Below are 18,086 nucleotides of genomic sequence, written 5' to 3'. Positions count from 1 at the left end.
AACTAAGATCCCACATGTCACGGGGCAACTAAGCCCACACGCCACAACTAGAGAGCCTACACGCTGCAACTACTGAGCCTGTGCGCTCTGGAGCCCGCATGCCGCAACTAGAGAGAGAAGCCCGCGCACCACAGTGAAAGATCCCGCGTGCCACAACTAAGACCCGATGCAACCAAATAAATATTTTTTTTAAAAAGACATTGAAAAAAAAAAAAGAAAGTAAAGAGACAAACCACAGGGAGAAAATATTTGCAAATCTTATATCTGATAAGAGTTTGGTATCCAGAATACACAGAGAACTCTTACAACTCATTAATAAAAAGCCTACAAAATAAAAAGATCTGCAAATACTTTGTCCCAGTCTTTTTATCCTAACAGGATCTTTTGCAGAGCAGAAGTTTTTAAATTTGATGAAATCCAGTTTACCAATTTTTTTTGGTTGCTTGGTGCCTATGGATGTCCCATTGCTCCAACACCATTTGTTGCAAAGGCTGTCCTTCTGCCATTGAACTGCTTTTGCACCTTTGTCAAAATCAGTTGGCTATCTGATAAGGGATTTGTGTCTAGTATATATAGAGAAGTCTCACAACTCAATAATAAAAAGAAAAATTACCCAACTAAAAAACGGGCAAAGAATTTGAAAAGACGTTTCTCCAAAGAAGGTATACAAATGGCCAGTAAGCACATTGTTAGTCATTAGGGAAATGCAAATCAAACCCCCAATGAGATGTCACTTCATACCATCTAGGATGGATATAATCAAAGAGACAGACAATAATAATAACCTGAAGATATGGAGAAATTGGAGCCCTCATACACTGCTGGTGAGAATGTGAAATGGTTTGGCCACTTTGGAAAACGGTTTAGTAGTTCCTCAGAAAGTTAAACATAGAGCTACCATATGACCCAGAAATTCTACTCCTAGATATATACCCAAGAGAAATGAAAACTCTTAACAGATACTTGTGCACCAATGTTTAGAGCAAGATTATTCACAATAGCCAAAAGGTATAAACAACCCAAGTGGCCATCAACAGATGAATGGATAAATAAATGTGGTATATTCATATAACGGAATACTATTTTGCCACAAAAATGAATGAAGTATTGATTCATGCTACAGCATGAATGAACTTTGAAGGTATCTTTCTAAGTGAAAGGAGACAGACACAAAAGACCACATGTTGTATGATACCATTACATGATTCCATTCCATTTTGAAATGACCAGAATAAACAAATCCATCAAGACAGGAAGTTGATTAGTGGTTGCCAGGGGAGAAGGTGGAATGGGGGGTGACTGCTTATGGACATAGGCTTTTGGAGGCAGGTGATAAAAATGTTCTGGAATTAGATAGTACGATGGTTGCACAACTCTGTGAATATATGAAAAACTGCTGAATTGTATACTTTACAGGGGTGAATATTATGATGTGTGAATTATATATCTCCATTTTTAAAAAGGAATGAGAGAAACAATCTTGTTGAAACACTGGAAAGTAAAGCTCATTTGCAAAATATGATCTGTAAATTTGTAAAATTAGTTTGAGCCTTGAGGGAACTTCTAAGAAGTCAGATCTCAGGCTTTTCTCTTCATGATTGCCCTTGGCTTTTGGTCAACTTTAGTGCTTAACATGTCAGAACTTATCTTGTTTTTTTTTTTCAGGTGACTATGGTTTTAGAATTTTTTAAGAAGAACATAATAGCCATTAATAGTAAACTCCATTTGAAAAGGCTACAAATCTAATTTTGGATTCTGGAAAAATAATCAAAGCAACGTCTTGCCCTTTGGTAGGATCAGTGCTGAATCTCTACAGGGCAGAGCCAGCAGTCCTCACCCTGTTTCAGAAGGCTATGCTGGGAGGGAAGCTGGGTTAAGGCCAGAGGACCTTTTCACACAGTGTAGGAGGTGGGAACATCATTCCCCCTTTACAGATGGGAAGCAGAAGCCCAAAAAGGATTATCCCAAGGCTGGAACTGCTAGTTTCTCATCTTTACCCACAGCTTGTTCTTAACCTTCCTCCAGAAAACAAAAATAGGCTTGAAAATAGTACTCCCATCACTAAATTTAAATGTGAATAAAAACTGGTATTGGTAGACTGCCTTACTGCCTCCTCAGGCCTGCCCCCAACCTGAGCTGATGACACTCCCAGGCAGGGGGTTGGGGGTATGTAGTATCCTCACTCTACAGATGAAGCAACAGAGCTTGAGAGGCATCATGATGGCAGAAGTCACACAGCTTGGGTGTCCGAGCCAAGGCCAGCCATCTGTCCTGCCTTCCTCCCTGCTCTCCTGCTGTCTCAGCAGTAATGCCAAATCTGATAAGACAGTTATCCATTCTCCTCCTCCTGTGACGATCTTGTCTGCTATATACACACGGCCCTGAGAGCTCTCTGGAGAAGGGTGTTGGAAGACCTACAGCCACAGCACTGGCCACAGGACACCAAGAGCCACGTGTCCTGTCACATAACCTAAGAATACTGGGTTACGTGTTATAGGTTAAGAAACAGGTGACAGGGAGGCAGGTCAGCAGTCTGGACAAGAAATGGTGATGGTTGAACCAGGAACCCTGGAGATGGACAGGGAAGCAAGCAGGGAGGAGTTCAAGCTTTGGGCAGACTAAAGTGTAACAGACCTGGGTCCCTAGCCAGACCTGGCCACTCACCAACAGCATGGCCTCAGGCAACATGGTTACTGCTCTGAGTTTCTGTTTCCCCATTTGTAAAGTGAGTAAATGGGATGATACTTGGTGTCCCTGGGCACTGGTAAGTGCCCAAGAAATAGTGGTTGGAACCCAGCATCTGGCTTTGAAGAAGGCTTCTTTCCAAGCAGTGGAGCCTAGCCACCTGTCAGAGCAATCCTGCCCCATCTGCACATTTTCATAAGGTTAAATTCAGTGACTCTTGAATAACAACATTTTGTAAGACAAAGACAGACACTGACAGAAGGACAGTGCCAAAGTAAGGGGCCCCAGGAACTGCAAGAAGCATACTACTGCAGGCTGTGCCATGGTTTATAGTTTCCACGTTATGAAAACTGGAGAAAGGAGAGCCCCAGGGCCTGCCCCAGGGTGCGAGCAGTCCCTTCAGGGGCCCTGCTGCTGAGCAGGCAGAGCATTCCCTGCAGAAAGTCCGCCCCTTGGCACAGCACAGAAAAGTACATTATGCTCAGTCTGTCTGGTGAGAATAAACCTAAGTCAGACTCTTCCGATGGACTGAAGTAAAGGAACCTGCCTCTTGCTTTCTGTCTTCTCCCATCTGCCCTCCATCTTGAAGACACGTGACAGGAAGAGCAGGAGATTCTTCTTCAGAAGACCTTGCCCATTCGAGCCTGTTTCTTTCACTTATAGAGTTGTGGGGCATTGGAAGTACCTTCAAATGGCTGGGCCTTGGGGGCCTGCACTTTATTGGCCTGGGAGAGTCCTTAGCAGATACTTTGCCTCATCTGTGAATCTGTCTTTCAGCTCTGTGCAGTGTGCCTAGAAGACTTCAAGCCTCGAGATGAGTTGGGGATTTGTCCATGTAAGCATGCCTTCCACAGAAAGTGAGTATTGGTGTGGAATTATTTAAGAGGACCTGAGTTTGAGGCACATTGACCAACTCACTTGTAGGCTTGGGGCAGTGCCAGACAAGTTTGATGGCTTCATGACTGGTTTATAATGCAGAAAGCTGGAAGCGCCCTACAGGCTGTTTTTTGTGTGTGTGTGTCTATGTGTGTGTGACATTAGGAGGGATCAGGGTGGTGGAACGTGAATACCAAGGCAGGACTTCAGGCAGAGCGCCAGACAAGCCCACATCTCCTTGGAGCCCAGGCTATAAAGAGCTGTTTTACTGGAACTTTCCAATGAGAGTTTCCTTTCCTAAAAACTTATTTTAATCAAAACCATAGTTATTTTAAATCAAAATAAATACGTCTGAATGTAAATAGTAGTGTGGGACCATCTCCTCCCACTTCCTACAGACATATTTAATATTCCCCCTTCTCTTGCAATTTTATGTGTTTTGTATTTCTATTAGAAAACTTCATTTCTCCTCCTTCCCACCACCCTCTTCAATGTACTTCATTCTTTAAGAAGTCATGTATGACTGAGGGTATAGCATACTGACTGTGGCTTCTTGGAAAACTGGAGTCTCTGGTTCCTCCAGAGGGTGAAATGCATTCTCCACCCAGTGGTAGAACTCTTCTGGACCTAGCTGTTCACTCCAGGCCCCACCTCTGAGCAACAGATATGTTCAACATGTGAGGCATGTGGGCAAGGTGTGCCACGAGCATGGGACTGACATCTTCCTTCTTGTGGTGTTTCGTTCTGCAGGTGCCTTATTAAGTGGCTGGAGGTTCGCAAAGTATGTCCACTGTGCAACATGCCAGTTCTGCAGCTGGCCCAGTTGCATAGTAAGCAGGACCGTGGACCCCCACAGGGCCCCCTCCCCGGGGCAGAGAACATTGTATAGCTCATCACAAGGATCAAACTGTTGCAGGAGCCAATGTCTGCGTGGAGCCAGGAGGAACACAAGCAGTCTCTGTGTTGGCTGCTCTACCTGGGGCACCAGCTGCCGCTTCCTTTGTCTAATGAAGAACTCTTGGGCCAACTAGGCTGGGAACCGAGACTTCTGGGTCTTGTGACAACCAAAGTATTCTGCACTACCCCATGCCAAGAGAAGAGGAGTAGATGAGCCTGCGGGTTTGGTTCAAGAAACCTCATGAGGGTCTCTTGCTAACTCCATTGCACTCTGTCTCCAGACACTTATCTCCATGTCAAGGTGAATATCAAGCAGAAGGGATGATAAACACAAGTGTTAGAGAAGGGAACTGAGGGCAGGTCTTTAAAGCCACCCCAACCCCGACCCTGTGGACACATGAGCTTCTATGCAGACCATGCATGCCTTTGCAGCAGCAAACCCTCCTGGCAGCCCCTGAGCCAAGTGAAAACAGTGGTTACCTCAGCCCAAGCACAACCAGCTGCAGTGCCAGAGGCAGTGCCAACAAGGTTTTTCACGTTATGTCCCTTTGATAAGGCCATCTTGGAACCCAAGGGCTTTGGTTACAAAAAAGCAGCAGTACCCGTCACCACTGGTCCTGCCTCAAGTTCACAACACTTGCTTATCAAATCATCTAAGCTAAAAACATTAGATATGCTTGGAAAGGTCTGGTCAAAAGCCATTTCCTCTTATTTCCCCTCCTACTCACCAGTGAGGCACAGCCAAGCCGCCATCAGGAGCCCCAGCAGGGAGTGGGCCTCTGAGCCCATGCTGTCGCTGTATGACCTGGGGGCCTCAGGGTGCTGCCCACATTCCCACATATGCGGTGTGGTTCCAGCGTACCTGCGGGTCTTGGCCCACTCCCTCAGTAGGAAGCTGCTGTAAGCCCCTCACATGGCTCCAAAGAGGAGCATCTTACTGATAACGGCCAGTCCTCCTGGCCCTGCTGAGCTGACAGGAGGATGCTAACCCCCTTGCTTCTCCCCATCCTTCTCTCTCTCTTCCCTCTCTTGCCCTATCTCTCTTTCTACTCAAAAGAAAATGCCCATCGTTGACTTAACAATTTAGAGTATCCCAAATAAGATCCCTATGTAATTCTGAAGCCAGGGAAACGCTAGAAATTGTGAATAGTTTCAGGAAGCTCCTGCAAGGCTATTCACCATTGGTGCATGCTTCAGTATTTGGACTTGGATAACTAATTGAAAGTGTCTTTATAGCGGAGAAATGCATGCTGCTCTTTGGCTCTTTCTGCCCAACTTTTCTAGAAATGACTCAGAGTCCAGCAGGATTCATGACTATTTTATGTTAGCTATGTGAAGCAGCACTGGGTCCGATAGAAAGTTCTCTTTCACAGCCCTGCTCTCCACCTCCCTCCATCATAGGGGTGGGACTCCTCATCAACAGCTTTGCCTCTCTGCTCCATCCCACAAGTGTGAGTGGGGGCAGTTTCTCATTGGAAATACAGCCTGCATGATATGGAGAGAGTGGAGGAAACTTTGCTACTCTGTTCATGGCATGTCTCCAGGAATTTTCTTGGAATCCAGCCTCTACCGTCTTAGAATGGGCGAGGGAACCTGTCCTTGGCTCAGGTGGCTGGGATCAGATGAGGAGGAAAATTCCCATTAGCCTAGAAAAGTGCTGGGCAGAATCCAGTTTGGGAAATTACAAATCCAGTTGGTCAGAATTGGCTGTACCCTACATGTGACCTATTCGTGGTATGCTAACTGGACTGCTTCTTTAAACAGGGCAAGGGAAGTGTGGAATATTTTTATATGAAAGCCTTAGTCTGTCTGGCACCCATGAAAAGAAGTATTTGTACACTCCTACTTTCACCCTCTGTTTCTGCATTCTCTATTTTGTAGCACAATAGAGTTGAATGCTGCAAAGCACCCAGTTTATAGTGAAATGTTTTCAATGACCAATGTTAGAAATAGGCTTACTTTGGACTAGCCTCATTAATAGCCAACACTCACCATTTTCACATAATGGCTTTGGGACGAATGTCACCTCTTAGTTATGGGGTTCCAATAGGAAATAGAACTTTTCCCTTCAAAGGAGGTATTCTTGTGTTCTATACTGCAAATAATTTCATCTCGCAGCTTTTGTAGGATTGTAGCCTTTCAGTGCATCAGTACCAAGGAGACAGCCTCACGAAGTCCCTGTATTTGTAGGGAAGCAAATTAATTCATCTCACAGTGCCACAGCTAAAGGCCAGTTGGACCAGACATTCAAAGCCCATCCATCCATTAGAGGAAAGCTTGAGAGTGCTGTGCGCTCCCCACTAGGCACCATCATGGGTCTGCTTTACACCATGACCTCAACACTTGTGAATGTGCAGGGCTTTTAAAAACCCAGCTCTTCTACTAAGGTGGGGCTTGACACTGGAGTGGTTAAGAGTGTTCACTCTGCTTGTACTCATCTTCCCTTTCTTGGCTTGGTGTCCTTCTATTGCAGCATGGCCAGTGTCACCTGCAGTAGTTATTACTCTTAGCAACACAATGTGAATGTGTTTGCTCCCCACATCTGGGTCCTCCTCCAGAATGTCCCTGTGCTGCACTGCTGTAACTGAGGACGGCCAGGGTTTATGTCTTCCTTTAATTCTGATTAAAATCACAGTTTTATGTGAAGGACAAGGTCAAATCTCCATTCAAAAAAAATTATTTTTAAAGAACAAGTTAAGGATCCCTTAATACTCTTTGATCAAGCTCACACCTCACAGTGAGACCAGTGAGGCTGCCCTGTCCAAATCTATCTCCATGAGTTGTTGACCTTTTGTTAATCTGTAGACACGTGAGGACTCTGGTCTGCTTTTGGGCCACTGGCAGGTAACGTGATTTTTTAACTTCATCTTAATGTGTCTTAAGCAACTCAGAGATTGGGTGTTGCGTGCTATGGGTTAGTGGAGCAAAACTCAGCCTCAACTGGACTCTATGGGTGGGTGAATCATTATCAAGTTGTTACTAGGGGTACAGCTGAATTCAGCTGGCTTTAGGAACAGGGAACAAAACCAGCCTGACTTGATTCCTGGTTGAGCAGGCCTAACGTGCTAGTTGTCATCTGCTGCTTTTCTTTGCCACAGTGATTTGGTTAGGCCTATCCCTAGTAGTTAAGGCCCTAGCCAAGGAACAGGACAAGACAGTAATGGCCAGATGAGAGCAGGTGGCCCATGGGGAAGTCTGGGCTGAGGGATACAGGGGACCTCACACCATTGCCAAATACCCTGTTCTTGACAAAGATCCTTTCCCCAGTGCCTAGCCCCTCAAATCCATCAAACGAATGACCTCACGCCCTGTTCCTTTCCACATTACCCATTCCAAAGCCTATCATCTTCATGGCCTGGTCCCATTCTGCTAAGCTACCCTGAACGACTGTAGTAACTGTTTTTCTGAGAGGTTTTCTGGGAATTATGAAATGCACACGGGGAGGCATCTCCAGAGCTCTGAGGAGAAAAGGTGCTCAGCTTGATTTGAATCACCCCCTTGCCACTCACTAGCCACGTGCCTTCCTGCAAGTTAGCCTCCCAAAGCCTGTTTCCTTATCCGCCCACCCAGGGATTGTAATAAGGGTGTCCCCACCAGCTCTTGTGGGGAATTGGCCACCATGTCTGGAGCCCAGCAGGCAGGCCTACTGTCATGGGGGCTGGTGCTACTAGGTGACATCATCATGCTGGCCACATGGGGCTCCTCTGTTGTCCCGGTAGAAACCACCTCAGCAGAGAGCCTCCTGAGATGTAGAGGCTCTCCCCTGGGTCCCAGTTCACCTGGCTCCCTTCCCTTTCCCCTTTTGATCTTCCTTAGTCACTTCCATTTACCTTTGCCCACGGTGCTTCCCAACATGGTTGCTCAGTGCTGAATATTCCTTAATTTTTTGAATAGGTAATCCCTTCAAGTGGTTCACAAATCATAAACAGTTAAGTCTTCCTTGCATCCCTGACCTCCAAGCAAGCCAAGTTTCTCACCCCTTGAGCACCCACTATTAGTTCCTTGTGGATTCTTCCAGAGATTATTTATACATGTACAAGTACACACACATGTACATGTGCGTGGGGTGTATGTGTGTGTGTGTATATATACACACACACACACACACACAGTCGACCCTTGAACAACACAGGTTAGGGGCGCTGACGCCCTGTACAGCCTGTGCATAACTTTACAGTCAGCCCTCCATATCCGCGGTTCGGCATCCAAGGATTCAACCAACTTTGGATTGTGTAGAATGTATTTATTGAAAAAAATCCACATGTAAGTAGACCTCACTTCAAACCTATATTGTTCAAGAATCAACTGTGTGTATGTGTATAATTTTTTTTTCTTTTTTACTTGTGTAATACCAGACAAGTATATTCAAGGAACATTCCTAGTCATGTGGGAAGAACCATCCCATAAGTCAGAATATCTGTAAAAAGGTGAGCCCAGAATTGGGGGATGTTTCTATAATCACATTCCTTTTGAATAAGGCATATTTTCCACTGAGTGCAGCATGATGAAATTCTAGTTTGCTATCCCAATCAAACTACAATCCCTCCCTGACCCTAACCACTGATGCCCAAATAACAAGACAGCACCACCAGTTTCCAGCCTATCTTTCTGAGTCTGTTGCAGGACACTCAAGAGCAGGCTCCATAGCCAAGAGCAACAGCACAGTCCAGCAGCTTTTGCAGGAGCCTGGACAGGCTGCAGCCGTGCCCCAACCCCCCAATCCAGTTTCAAGTGAGGACCAAGAGCCCAGCAGTGACGTCTGGCTACAACTGTCATGGTTTCTTAGGCAAGCCCATCTTTTTGAGGTAGGAGTTTGAGAAGCAGCAGTAACTGAAGGCTGAGGCATCCTTCTGTTTTGTGGGGCAGATGTCTCAGATGTTGCTAAGCAAATAGGTGGTCAGCTGCCTCAGCATTAACAGCAGATATGGCTGAACGTTCATGTTCAAGTTCATGAACCTACTCCCTTTCCCTTCCCACTCTTTATGAACACACTAAAAAGAAAATGTTCCCATAGAATTTCTCCTCGCCCAACATTTTTTCCATTCAACAACAGAAATTATCCCACCAACATTTTCTTTAAAAAAAAAAAAAAAAATTTAAGTTCATTCTTGCCCCTGCAGGAGATCCAGGTTAAAGCTGCTTCCTCCAGGCAGCCTTGGGGGGAGGGGCATGGACTTGTGCCTCTCATTCCTCACCCACCTCCCTGGTATCCTGCCACACAGAACAGCAGCCCAGGGATTCCCTAGATTAAAAGTGCAACTTGGGCCCCTGACCTGAAACTTGGAAAGGAATCGTATGTGAAACTCCACTCTTCTGTCATTTGATGAACCTCTTGTCTTTCATCATTAGCATTTAGGAATTTGAGTAAAGGAGATGAAAGTGTCTAAATTCTGGCAGAATTTACAGTTGATAACTGGAAAATGCTGGGTCATGTTCGTTTAGTAGATTAACGAAGGCTCCCACGTGCCATGGAATGTGCTTCCATTGACTGGGAACATGAGGAAAACAAAGGGGCTTGTTCAGTAAATGTTATTATTCCAGTTCAGCTTCAGAGCCTAAATTGTTGTTGCAAGATGCAGAGTTTTATTCCACTTTTAGACCAAGCATCAGCACACTTGGCTTACCGACCCAGTGCTCACTTCTGTGGCTATAGTGTCGGGGCCTCCCTGCTCCAGGGACGTGTACCTACATTGTGGGCCCCACCAGTGTCAAGGGACTTGTCTATTCTTCCATGAAGCCCCTCTCAGCTCCCTGGGCCAGTACAAGCCTGGCAGACCTGTGTCTCGGGCCAGGTGCACACCATCCCTCCATCCACCCCTTCCCTCCCAGGCACCCCCTGCTAGAGCAGGAGAGGCAGATGGGGCTAGTGTTAGGAAGTCCTTCCTGGTGACAGCTCAGTCTTCCAAGAGTGTTCCTGAACTGTCATCTCTGGGTCTCTTGACAGATCTTTGCCAGAAAGAGTGGATATTAGTCCTATAGTTTTAAGCCCATTGGGGTTTATTCACTAGATATCATATAACTCCCTCAAAAAAAGGTTTATGAAATGCTGAGCCTCAGGTTTCATAGACATGTTTGTACACTAAGAATTATGCAGCAGAATATTTTTAAACATTCGCAGTTTTTTGTAAGCTATATATTTTTGTATATTTAATTGCTATTTTAAAATTTTAATGCATTTTGCTAATTACTCTTGTTTAAAAAATAAGACATGCATGTAATTGACTTAAATGTAAATAAAAAGCAGATTTTAAAAATACTTTGTGCTGAGCATGTACGCACCCTTGGTCACCCACATCCCACTTAAGCCCATGTAGCAAGAGCTGAAGAGTGGTTCTGAACAAACAGAACTGGTCACCAGCAACAGGTGATTGTGACAGAGGAGCCTGGCTTATCTCTTCCCATGGTGTGGGGTGCCAGTGGGGTGCCAGTCACGGGTGATGAGTGGAGCACCAGGCCACAGCAAGGGAAAAGGCAGAGAGGCCAAGGACCCCCTGCCACCCTGGCCTCAGCACCACAGGTGTGGCTGGACACAGTCAAGCAGTCTCCCAAATGTGGACACCAGTGCTCAGGAGGGCTGCAGTGGTGGAATTGGCCCACACCTCACCCTCTAGCTATATCCCAGGTCTGGAAATACCAACTATTCTGTTGGGAGGAGAAAAAAACATCTCCTGGTCCAAAGCCATCCTGTGGCAGCTACTGCTTCTACTCATCAACCCTCACTAGGACCTCTGCTGCTCAGTTTTGGCCCCATAGCTTCAGGGAAACTGCTCCCCCTCAAGGCCATGCATGACCCTGCAACCAAATCTGTGCCACCTCTGAAACCTCTTCCTAATGCAGGTGCCTGGAGAACTCCTCTCCCCTCAAGTCTCCTGAGCAACAGGCCCCCTGCGCTAGTCCCCTCTGACCACTCTTCAGTGTTCTTCGCAGCCTTTTCCTTCTCTGTACATCTCTTGTTATTCTCACTCTACCCTGGGATTCACTAAATTCCCACCTACATTTTACCCACCTACATGCACATCATTCTCAGGTCTCTGACCTAAATATCCAGCTACCTATTTGGCATCAAAAATCAGGCAGCCCAAAACCAAGTCTCCCCACCAAGCCTAGGTGCCCTCACAGAACCTCCTTCCCCCACTTCCAATCTCCACATCTCTAAACTCAACCCTCTAAAGCATCTCTCTCTACCTGACCATCCACTGCTCCCATCTTGGTTTGACCACCTTCCTTTCACACCTGGACCATGATCACAGCCACGACCACCCCCACTGCCTCTAGTAGGGGAGTGTGGGATGGGACCCTCAGGCTAGTATTTGGAGGGCTGACTGGAAGGGATAACTGCTGAGATGAGACAGGGCAGTGGCTCAGACCAGGGTGGTAGCTGTGGTGACGAAAGACTGAGTTTACATGCATCTCACAAACTGGAGGTAGTGAAATGGCAGGAAACTGGGAGAGGATGCTGGCGGAGGTTCAGAGGAGAGGATGGAGACATTTCTGTGTAAAGATGGCCTTGGAGATACAGAAGAGAAGGGAAGGGGGAAAGGGGAAGGGGAAAGAGGGAAGAGAAGGCAGTCAATGCCTTGGGACTGGAGCTCAGAGGCAAGGGCTGGGCCAGACCTGCTACCTTAGAAATCAGAGTCAAGGTGAGTGCTGATGACTGCTTAAGGAGATCAAGGATTGAGCCTGAGGGCTAGCAATATCTAATTATCTTCAGTGGAGAATAAATTGGCAGAGACAAAGTGGCCTAGGAGATAGAAGGAAAAGCAAGAGGGGTCTGTAGTGTTAGAACTGAGGAAGATGAGAACATGAAATGTCCATTAAATTTAGCAACGAGATTCACTGGAGTAAAAGGATGGGCTGAGCACAAAGCACAAAGAGAAGTCACAGAGGCAGTTTCTCAAGAGCAGGAAGTGGTGAATCCATGGAGGTGGAAGGCGACTTCAAGGCACAAGAGGAAAGGGGGCTCTGCCGGATTCTAGTTGTGTGACTTTGGGCAGGTTTCCTCCTCTGTTAAGTTGTGGAGATGACAAGGGCTGCATGACACGACCCACAAAAAGCAATGGCACAGCCTCGTGAGCACAGTAACTGCGGGGAGAGCAGGTGGGACCCCACAAGGCCTCAGAGGTCAACCTGGGTCTCCATGGGCAGCGAACGGGCTCACGCTGGCTCCATTCCTCGGCCCAGAGGAAGCAGCCAACCTCTACCAAGACTCCATCTAGAAACCTGTCTCTCCTCAAGCAGCCTTTTCAGCCTCCCACACGCAGCCTCTCCACTAGATCCAACTGAGCCAGCCTCCCAGGCAGTTTCCAGCAAGCACAAGGCAGGGAGCAGAAGGTGGGAGAGCCCCGCCCTGCTCTCCATGAGCTAATCAATGGACACCTCAATTCCTCCCTTTCTACTAGCCTGAAATAACCAGAATCCCCCCACTCCTTGAAAAGCTGTCGATACTGGCAGCCCTCTTTGTCTGCTTTTAGTCTTCCAGATGTGCTTTTTCTACTAGCTTACTCACTTCCATCACATCAATTATCCCTCCACTATCCAAGGAAATTCTGCCCAGGGGAGAAGTCCTTTCCCTCCAAACAGACCTTCCCAGGATCTAAAGTGTAAACAAGCTGGAACTGCCCTTCCAAAAGTTGCTTAACTGTTAAAGTTACAGGCACAGAATTAACCTGCCCAATAAGTCTGTAGAACCTTGAAACATGTTTTTCAATACGTTCACACAAGCTAAATGCACACCAGAGTTAATGCACAGAAGATGATCTCCAAGGCCACACTGACAAAATTGTGATTAGATTATAATACATAGTATCAACAGCTTGCCTTACATTTAGCTAGTTCAACAGGACACAAAACCACAGCCCACTGAACACAGAACAGCTCTCCTCTCCTGAAGTGGCTCCACAGAGTGATGCTGAATTTCAAAACTACACAGCACGTTGAACAAAGATATACTGAAGAGCAACTTAAATACAGAGAATTCTCACCGACATGGACATGGTCCACTTTTTTTTTTTTAATATATATATTTCCTTACTGGTTATTAAGATTTATCTTGATGACTTAGAAAAATACATTTGTCCTTTATCGCTTTGATTCAGGTAGTACACAATCATAAAACTGAGTAAGTCTCTTAAAAAAACAAGTCCACAGATCCCATTGTGGAAGGTTCCAGGAACCCCTCCCCAGGTAATCAGGGGATCTTCAATAGCTCAAGGAGTGCTCCGACAGCTCCAAAATAACCCTGGAAAAAAAAAAAAGAAAGAAAAAAAAAGAAAAATAAGAGCAATTCTCCTTTGACTTATTTAAATTACCATAAATATGATTACAAGCATTAAAGCCAACACAGTCCTTAATTCCTGACACCCATTTCCTGACTCCCATTTTGCTGAGCCCAAGGCCAGCCTGGGAGCAGAGAAGCTCTGCAGAGCTCCTAGGCAGGGGGGGAGGACACTCTGGCACATCAGACCAGAGCCCACAATTGGCGATCCACAAGTTATGAGGCCCAGAGCGGCCCAGTTACCCCTGGTAAAGGACAGTACCTGGGCCGTCTCCTGCGGAATGAGGCGGTGAGAAGCAACAGGGGCCTGGAGCATTTCCAGACAACTCTGGGATGAAGGGAAGATGAGACATGAAGTGCAATGAAGGAGAAGCGGGGACAGGTCACAGAGGGAGAGGGCTGCCTGGGCTGAGGGTGGAAAGAAGGGGGTGGGATGGGTTCACGACTCGCCTGAAGAAGGGGATGAGGGTGGCAGAGATGTTGATGTCCCTCCCACACATCCGGTCACACCACCCCTGAGTGAACAAGGACACAGGAGCAAGAGATGTGGAGAGCAAGGAAGGGGGTTCCATACAGGATGTGCAAAGCTGAGGTGCCGGTGGCAGCCAAGCAGCCACACCCAGAAAGTCACCGGATGTCTGGATTTGGAGTGGGGCAGCAGTCAGGGCAGTACTGGCAGAGGTGAGCAGCAGAGAAGTGGACAACAGAACCTTCAGGCAACGTGTAGAGAAGGGTGAGGACAGAGAAGCAACATCTGAAGAACAGAAGCAACTGAGGGGAAGGCAGAGGCATGAGACAGAGAAGCAGCAGCTGAAGGAAGACATTACAGGACCATCTCCTGAAGTAAGCAATCAAGGCCAAACACAACCAAGACATGACAACCCAAACACGAAACCTAAACCAGGATTAAATATAAAAGAAAATGAGGCAACCCATACTGGCAGAAATCAGCAGGAATCAGAGAATAATCGTACAATGATACAGAATCCATCAAGGTCTCCAAAGGATGCAATCAGACAGTAAAGTACTGTAAGAAAGAGAGAAGTGACTGAAAAAGGAATATGGGAAGATCCTGGAAGACCTGCTATGGATTAGAAGAATGTATGAGGGACTTCCCTGGTGGTGCAGTGGTTAAGAATCCGCCTGCCAATGCAGGGGACACGGGTTCGAGCCCTGGTCCGGAAGATCCCACATGCCACGGAGCAACTAAGCCCGTGCGCCACAACTACTGAGCCTGCACTCTAGAGTCCGTGCTCCGCAACAAGAGAAGCCAGCAAAATAAGAAGTCCGCACACTGTAACGAAGCGTAGACCCCGCTCGCCGCAACTAGGGAAAGCCCGCGCACAGCAACGAAGACCCAACGCAGCCATAAATAAATAAATTTATTTAAAAAAAAAAATATGAGAAGTCTCTGAAATATAAATAACTAAGGTTTAGTCTATTTTCCAAGAAAAGCTTCTCCAAAGAACATGTGGCCACACAACAGAGGCCTGCCCTTTCACTCTTTTTCGGCTTTAAAAGTAAGCAGCCACAGGGACTTCCCCAGTGGTCCAGTGGTTAAGCATCTGCCTTCCGATACAGGGGACACGGGTTCAATCCTTGGTCAGGGAACTAAGATCCCACATGCCGCAGGGCAACTAAGCCCGTGCGCCACAACTACAGAGCCCATGCACTCGCCCGCACAACTCAACTAGAGAAGCCTGCGCACTGCAACAAACAGCCCGCATGCCAAAAAGAGAGATACCGCATGCCACAACGAAGATCCCGTTTGCCGCAACTAAGACCTGACACAGCCAAATTAATAAATAAATATTAAAAATAATAAAAAATAAATAAATAAGCAGCCACATGAATGTATTATGAGAGAAAGTCAGAAACTGTAGAAGGGACACAACTGAGCAAGACTCAGCCACACTCAGAAACCCACAATCACAGCCAGAGGATAGAATTCAAGGGTGTTCACTTTATTCTTTTTTTTTTTTTTTTTTTTTAATTTTTTGGCCACGGCACGCAGGAACTTAGTTCCCTGACCAGGGATGGAACCTGCGCCCCCTGCAGTGGAAGCACAGAGCTTTAACCGCTAGACTGCCAGGGAAGTCCCAAGGGTGTTCACTTTGTAACAGATAGCTCTACACATAAAGTGGTTTTCTGTATCTGTGTTTTATTTTACAACAAAAGAAGAAGGGATAAAGTTAACCATTATAGTGAGTTCTACTGAAGACCCAAAACCTACTATCTAGTAAAAGACAGAGGTTGTTACAAGCCAAGAAGTGTAAGATGAGAACAGTAAACAATGAAAGAGAAAGGCTTGAGAAGAATCTATACAAAGCTTTCACAACAGTAGACACACTGACTTCAGTGTGCAGACAGGAGAATATTTCATGACTCAGAGAACCTAAAATAATCAAAGTTCCACAAGTACGGAGATCGACATTAGAGCCAGAGGCATGAATGTAAATGGAAAACACAGAGACAAACAGAGCCAACAGGCTAACCAGAGAGGAAGTCAAAATGGGAAAAACAAAACTTCATAAAGGGTTCATGTCGTAATTATTATGATATGAAGACGTAAGTTAAAAAAAAAAAAGTTAACCTAAGAAACCTCCACATTCTGCCTTGAAAAAGGTTCAAAAGAGGTAGAAACTCAGCAGGAGGCAAGTTATACTAAGATACAACATTAAACAGGGTTTCTTTTTATTCTAATATTAAGCAAAATAAAACAGGTCAAAGATCACAAAAAGCAAGATGCATATAAAAGGTATAAGAAACTGATAATTCAGTACCGATTTACTAATGTAATAAGATTAGAGGTAAAAAGAAAGTTAGATAACTTAAACTTTAAGCTTTTTAATATGGGGAATTATGCACTTTGGGTTTTAACTATGAACTTAAGCAACTTAAAAGGAAAAACTTAAAGCAACCTTAAAAGAAAAAACAATCTCTTCATATTACTTCAAATCCTACTTTGATTTCTGTCAATTCATAGAAACACTGTTAAAGTAAATATGCAAATACAATTCTGAAAAATGTTCATGATAACACTATCTACAATCCACTTTAACACTTGAAAGCCTCCAACTGCCCCACAACCAAGGGGAGGAAAGAGAAAGTCCCTTCCATAGCTCTGGTTCTGTTCCTCAAACTGAAAAACAGAAAGGCACTTTCCAAAATCGGATTATCAGGTTGAGCAATTCAGTTATTCTTTTCCACATAGCCTGTCTATGTGTTAAGTTCTTATGATAGTGTGGCTCTAATCCTGGAATGCTTTTTACTGATCTAGTTGTTTTTAGAACATACATCTTAAATAACTGGCAAACTGGCACATGAACTATATCAATACATAAAAACTGACATCAAAAAATGAAAAAAGAACTCAGAGTAAGTGCATTTACAAAGTAAGTGCAAATTGCAATGGGGAAAATATAAAGGACGGTTCAGAAAAGAATATGGCATCAGTAATATAGCTGGCTGTTCATCAAGACTTTCTTCTTTAAAACTGCTGAAGCTCAAAATTAAATTAACCAAATATCTACCTTACATTAAATCAGGTAAGAAACAGCTTTTGAACATGACCAAAGTTAACCCATATTATACAAGTACAGAAACAAATAAGTACTGCTTCAAATTCCAGCGCAGCATGAACTGCATGCCCTTTATGAAGGTAACGTGTCACAGGAAGTAAGTCTGCTTACCTCGTGTTCTGAAAAAAGTGCTTTCAACTGTCCCTTGGACCAATAATCCAAAGCATATGCCAAAAGCCGCATGGCGATTGTATTAATTCTCAAGAAATTTCCAACAAATACCACCTGGTTAATGTTCTGAGCACATCAAAAAAAAGGCAATTAGTTTTCATCTTAATTTCTGTTCTCTCATAAAAGCTACCCCAAAGAGAGTACCATGTACATAGTTTTTAGCAGCAAGTTGACTGCTGATCAAAAAAAAGTATTTACATTTAATCCAGTTGATCCAGGGCTACTTAAATTTGATCCCCAGACAACTCTAAACCTACTTCAAAGTATGCCAGAAAATGTCACAGGAGAATACAGATTAGGAAAAGCATTTGAATTAAATTTGATAAACAATAACTACAATTAAATAAAAAGTTTTATACAGATAAGTAAAAAAAATTAAGACCCAATTCTAAGAAGAAAAGTAACACAAATAGGCAAATTATACAAGAAATATCACAGACAAAGAAATTCAACCTCACTAAGTAAGCAAAAAAAGTAAAATTTTAGATCCATTAAAAGTTAGCAAAGAACTCCAGATGTTGGCAGCTTCCTTCCTTGGATGTCTGAGGGACCCAAGATCTTACATCCTGCGGAGAAGGAAGAATTCGAACATCAGCAGAAGG

At 45.0% G+C, this 18,086-nt stretch overlaps 2 protein-coding genes across 12 annotated transcripts in view; one reads left to right on the top strand and one right to left on the bottom strand.

The window, feature by feature from the left end:
- Window positions 1-10,714, top strand: part of RNF24 (ring finger protein 24) — a 139,368-nt gene extending 128,654 nt beyond the window's left edge. For all 6 annotated transcript variants that reach the window (XM_082359214.1, XM_082359216.1, XM_082359215.1 and 3 more), the window contains 2 exons: window positions 3,463-3,542; window positions 4,312-10,714. In XM_082359214.1, the coding sequence (XP_082215340.1) occupies window positions 3,463-3,542; window positions 4,312-4,450 (219 nt within the window). In that variant the 3' untranslated portion in view covers window positions 4,451-10,714. The remainder of the gene's footprint in view (window positions 1-3,462; window positions 3,543-4,311) is intronic.
- A 2,520-nt stretch (window positions 10,715-13,234) lies between these two features.
- PANK2 (pantothenate kinase 2) overlaps window positions 13,235-18,086 on the bottom strand; it is a 28,069-nt gene continuing 23,217 nt past the window's right edge. For 4 of the 6 annotated variants that reach the window (XM_082359113.1, XM_082359112.1, XM_082359114.1 and 1 more), the window contains 2 exons: window positions 17,425-17,550; window positions 13,235-13,696 (listed from right to left, as the gene is read on the bottom strand). In XM_082359113.1, coding sequence (XP_082215239.1) covers window positions 13,646-13,696; window positions 17,425-17,550 — 177 coding nt within the window. In that variant the 3' untranslated portion in view covers window positions 13,235-13,645. Of the gene's footprint in view, window positions 13,697-17,424; window positions 17,551-17,590; window positions 18,051-18,086 lie in introns of those variants that run through there. The other 2 variants (XM_082359111.1, XM_082359110.1) reach the window with 2 other exon arrangements.

This window comes from Balaenoptera borealis, assembly GCF_965194805.1.
Source record: "Balaenoptera borealis genome assembly, chromosome: 16".
Lineage (NCBI taxonomy): Eukaryota > Metazoa > Chordata > Mammalia > Artiodactyla > Balaenopteridae > Balaenoptera > Balaenoptera borealis.
Note: the sequence above shows the minus strand (reverse complement) of the source record. Positions and strands in the feature narration are given on the sequence as shown.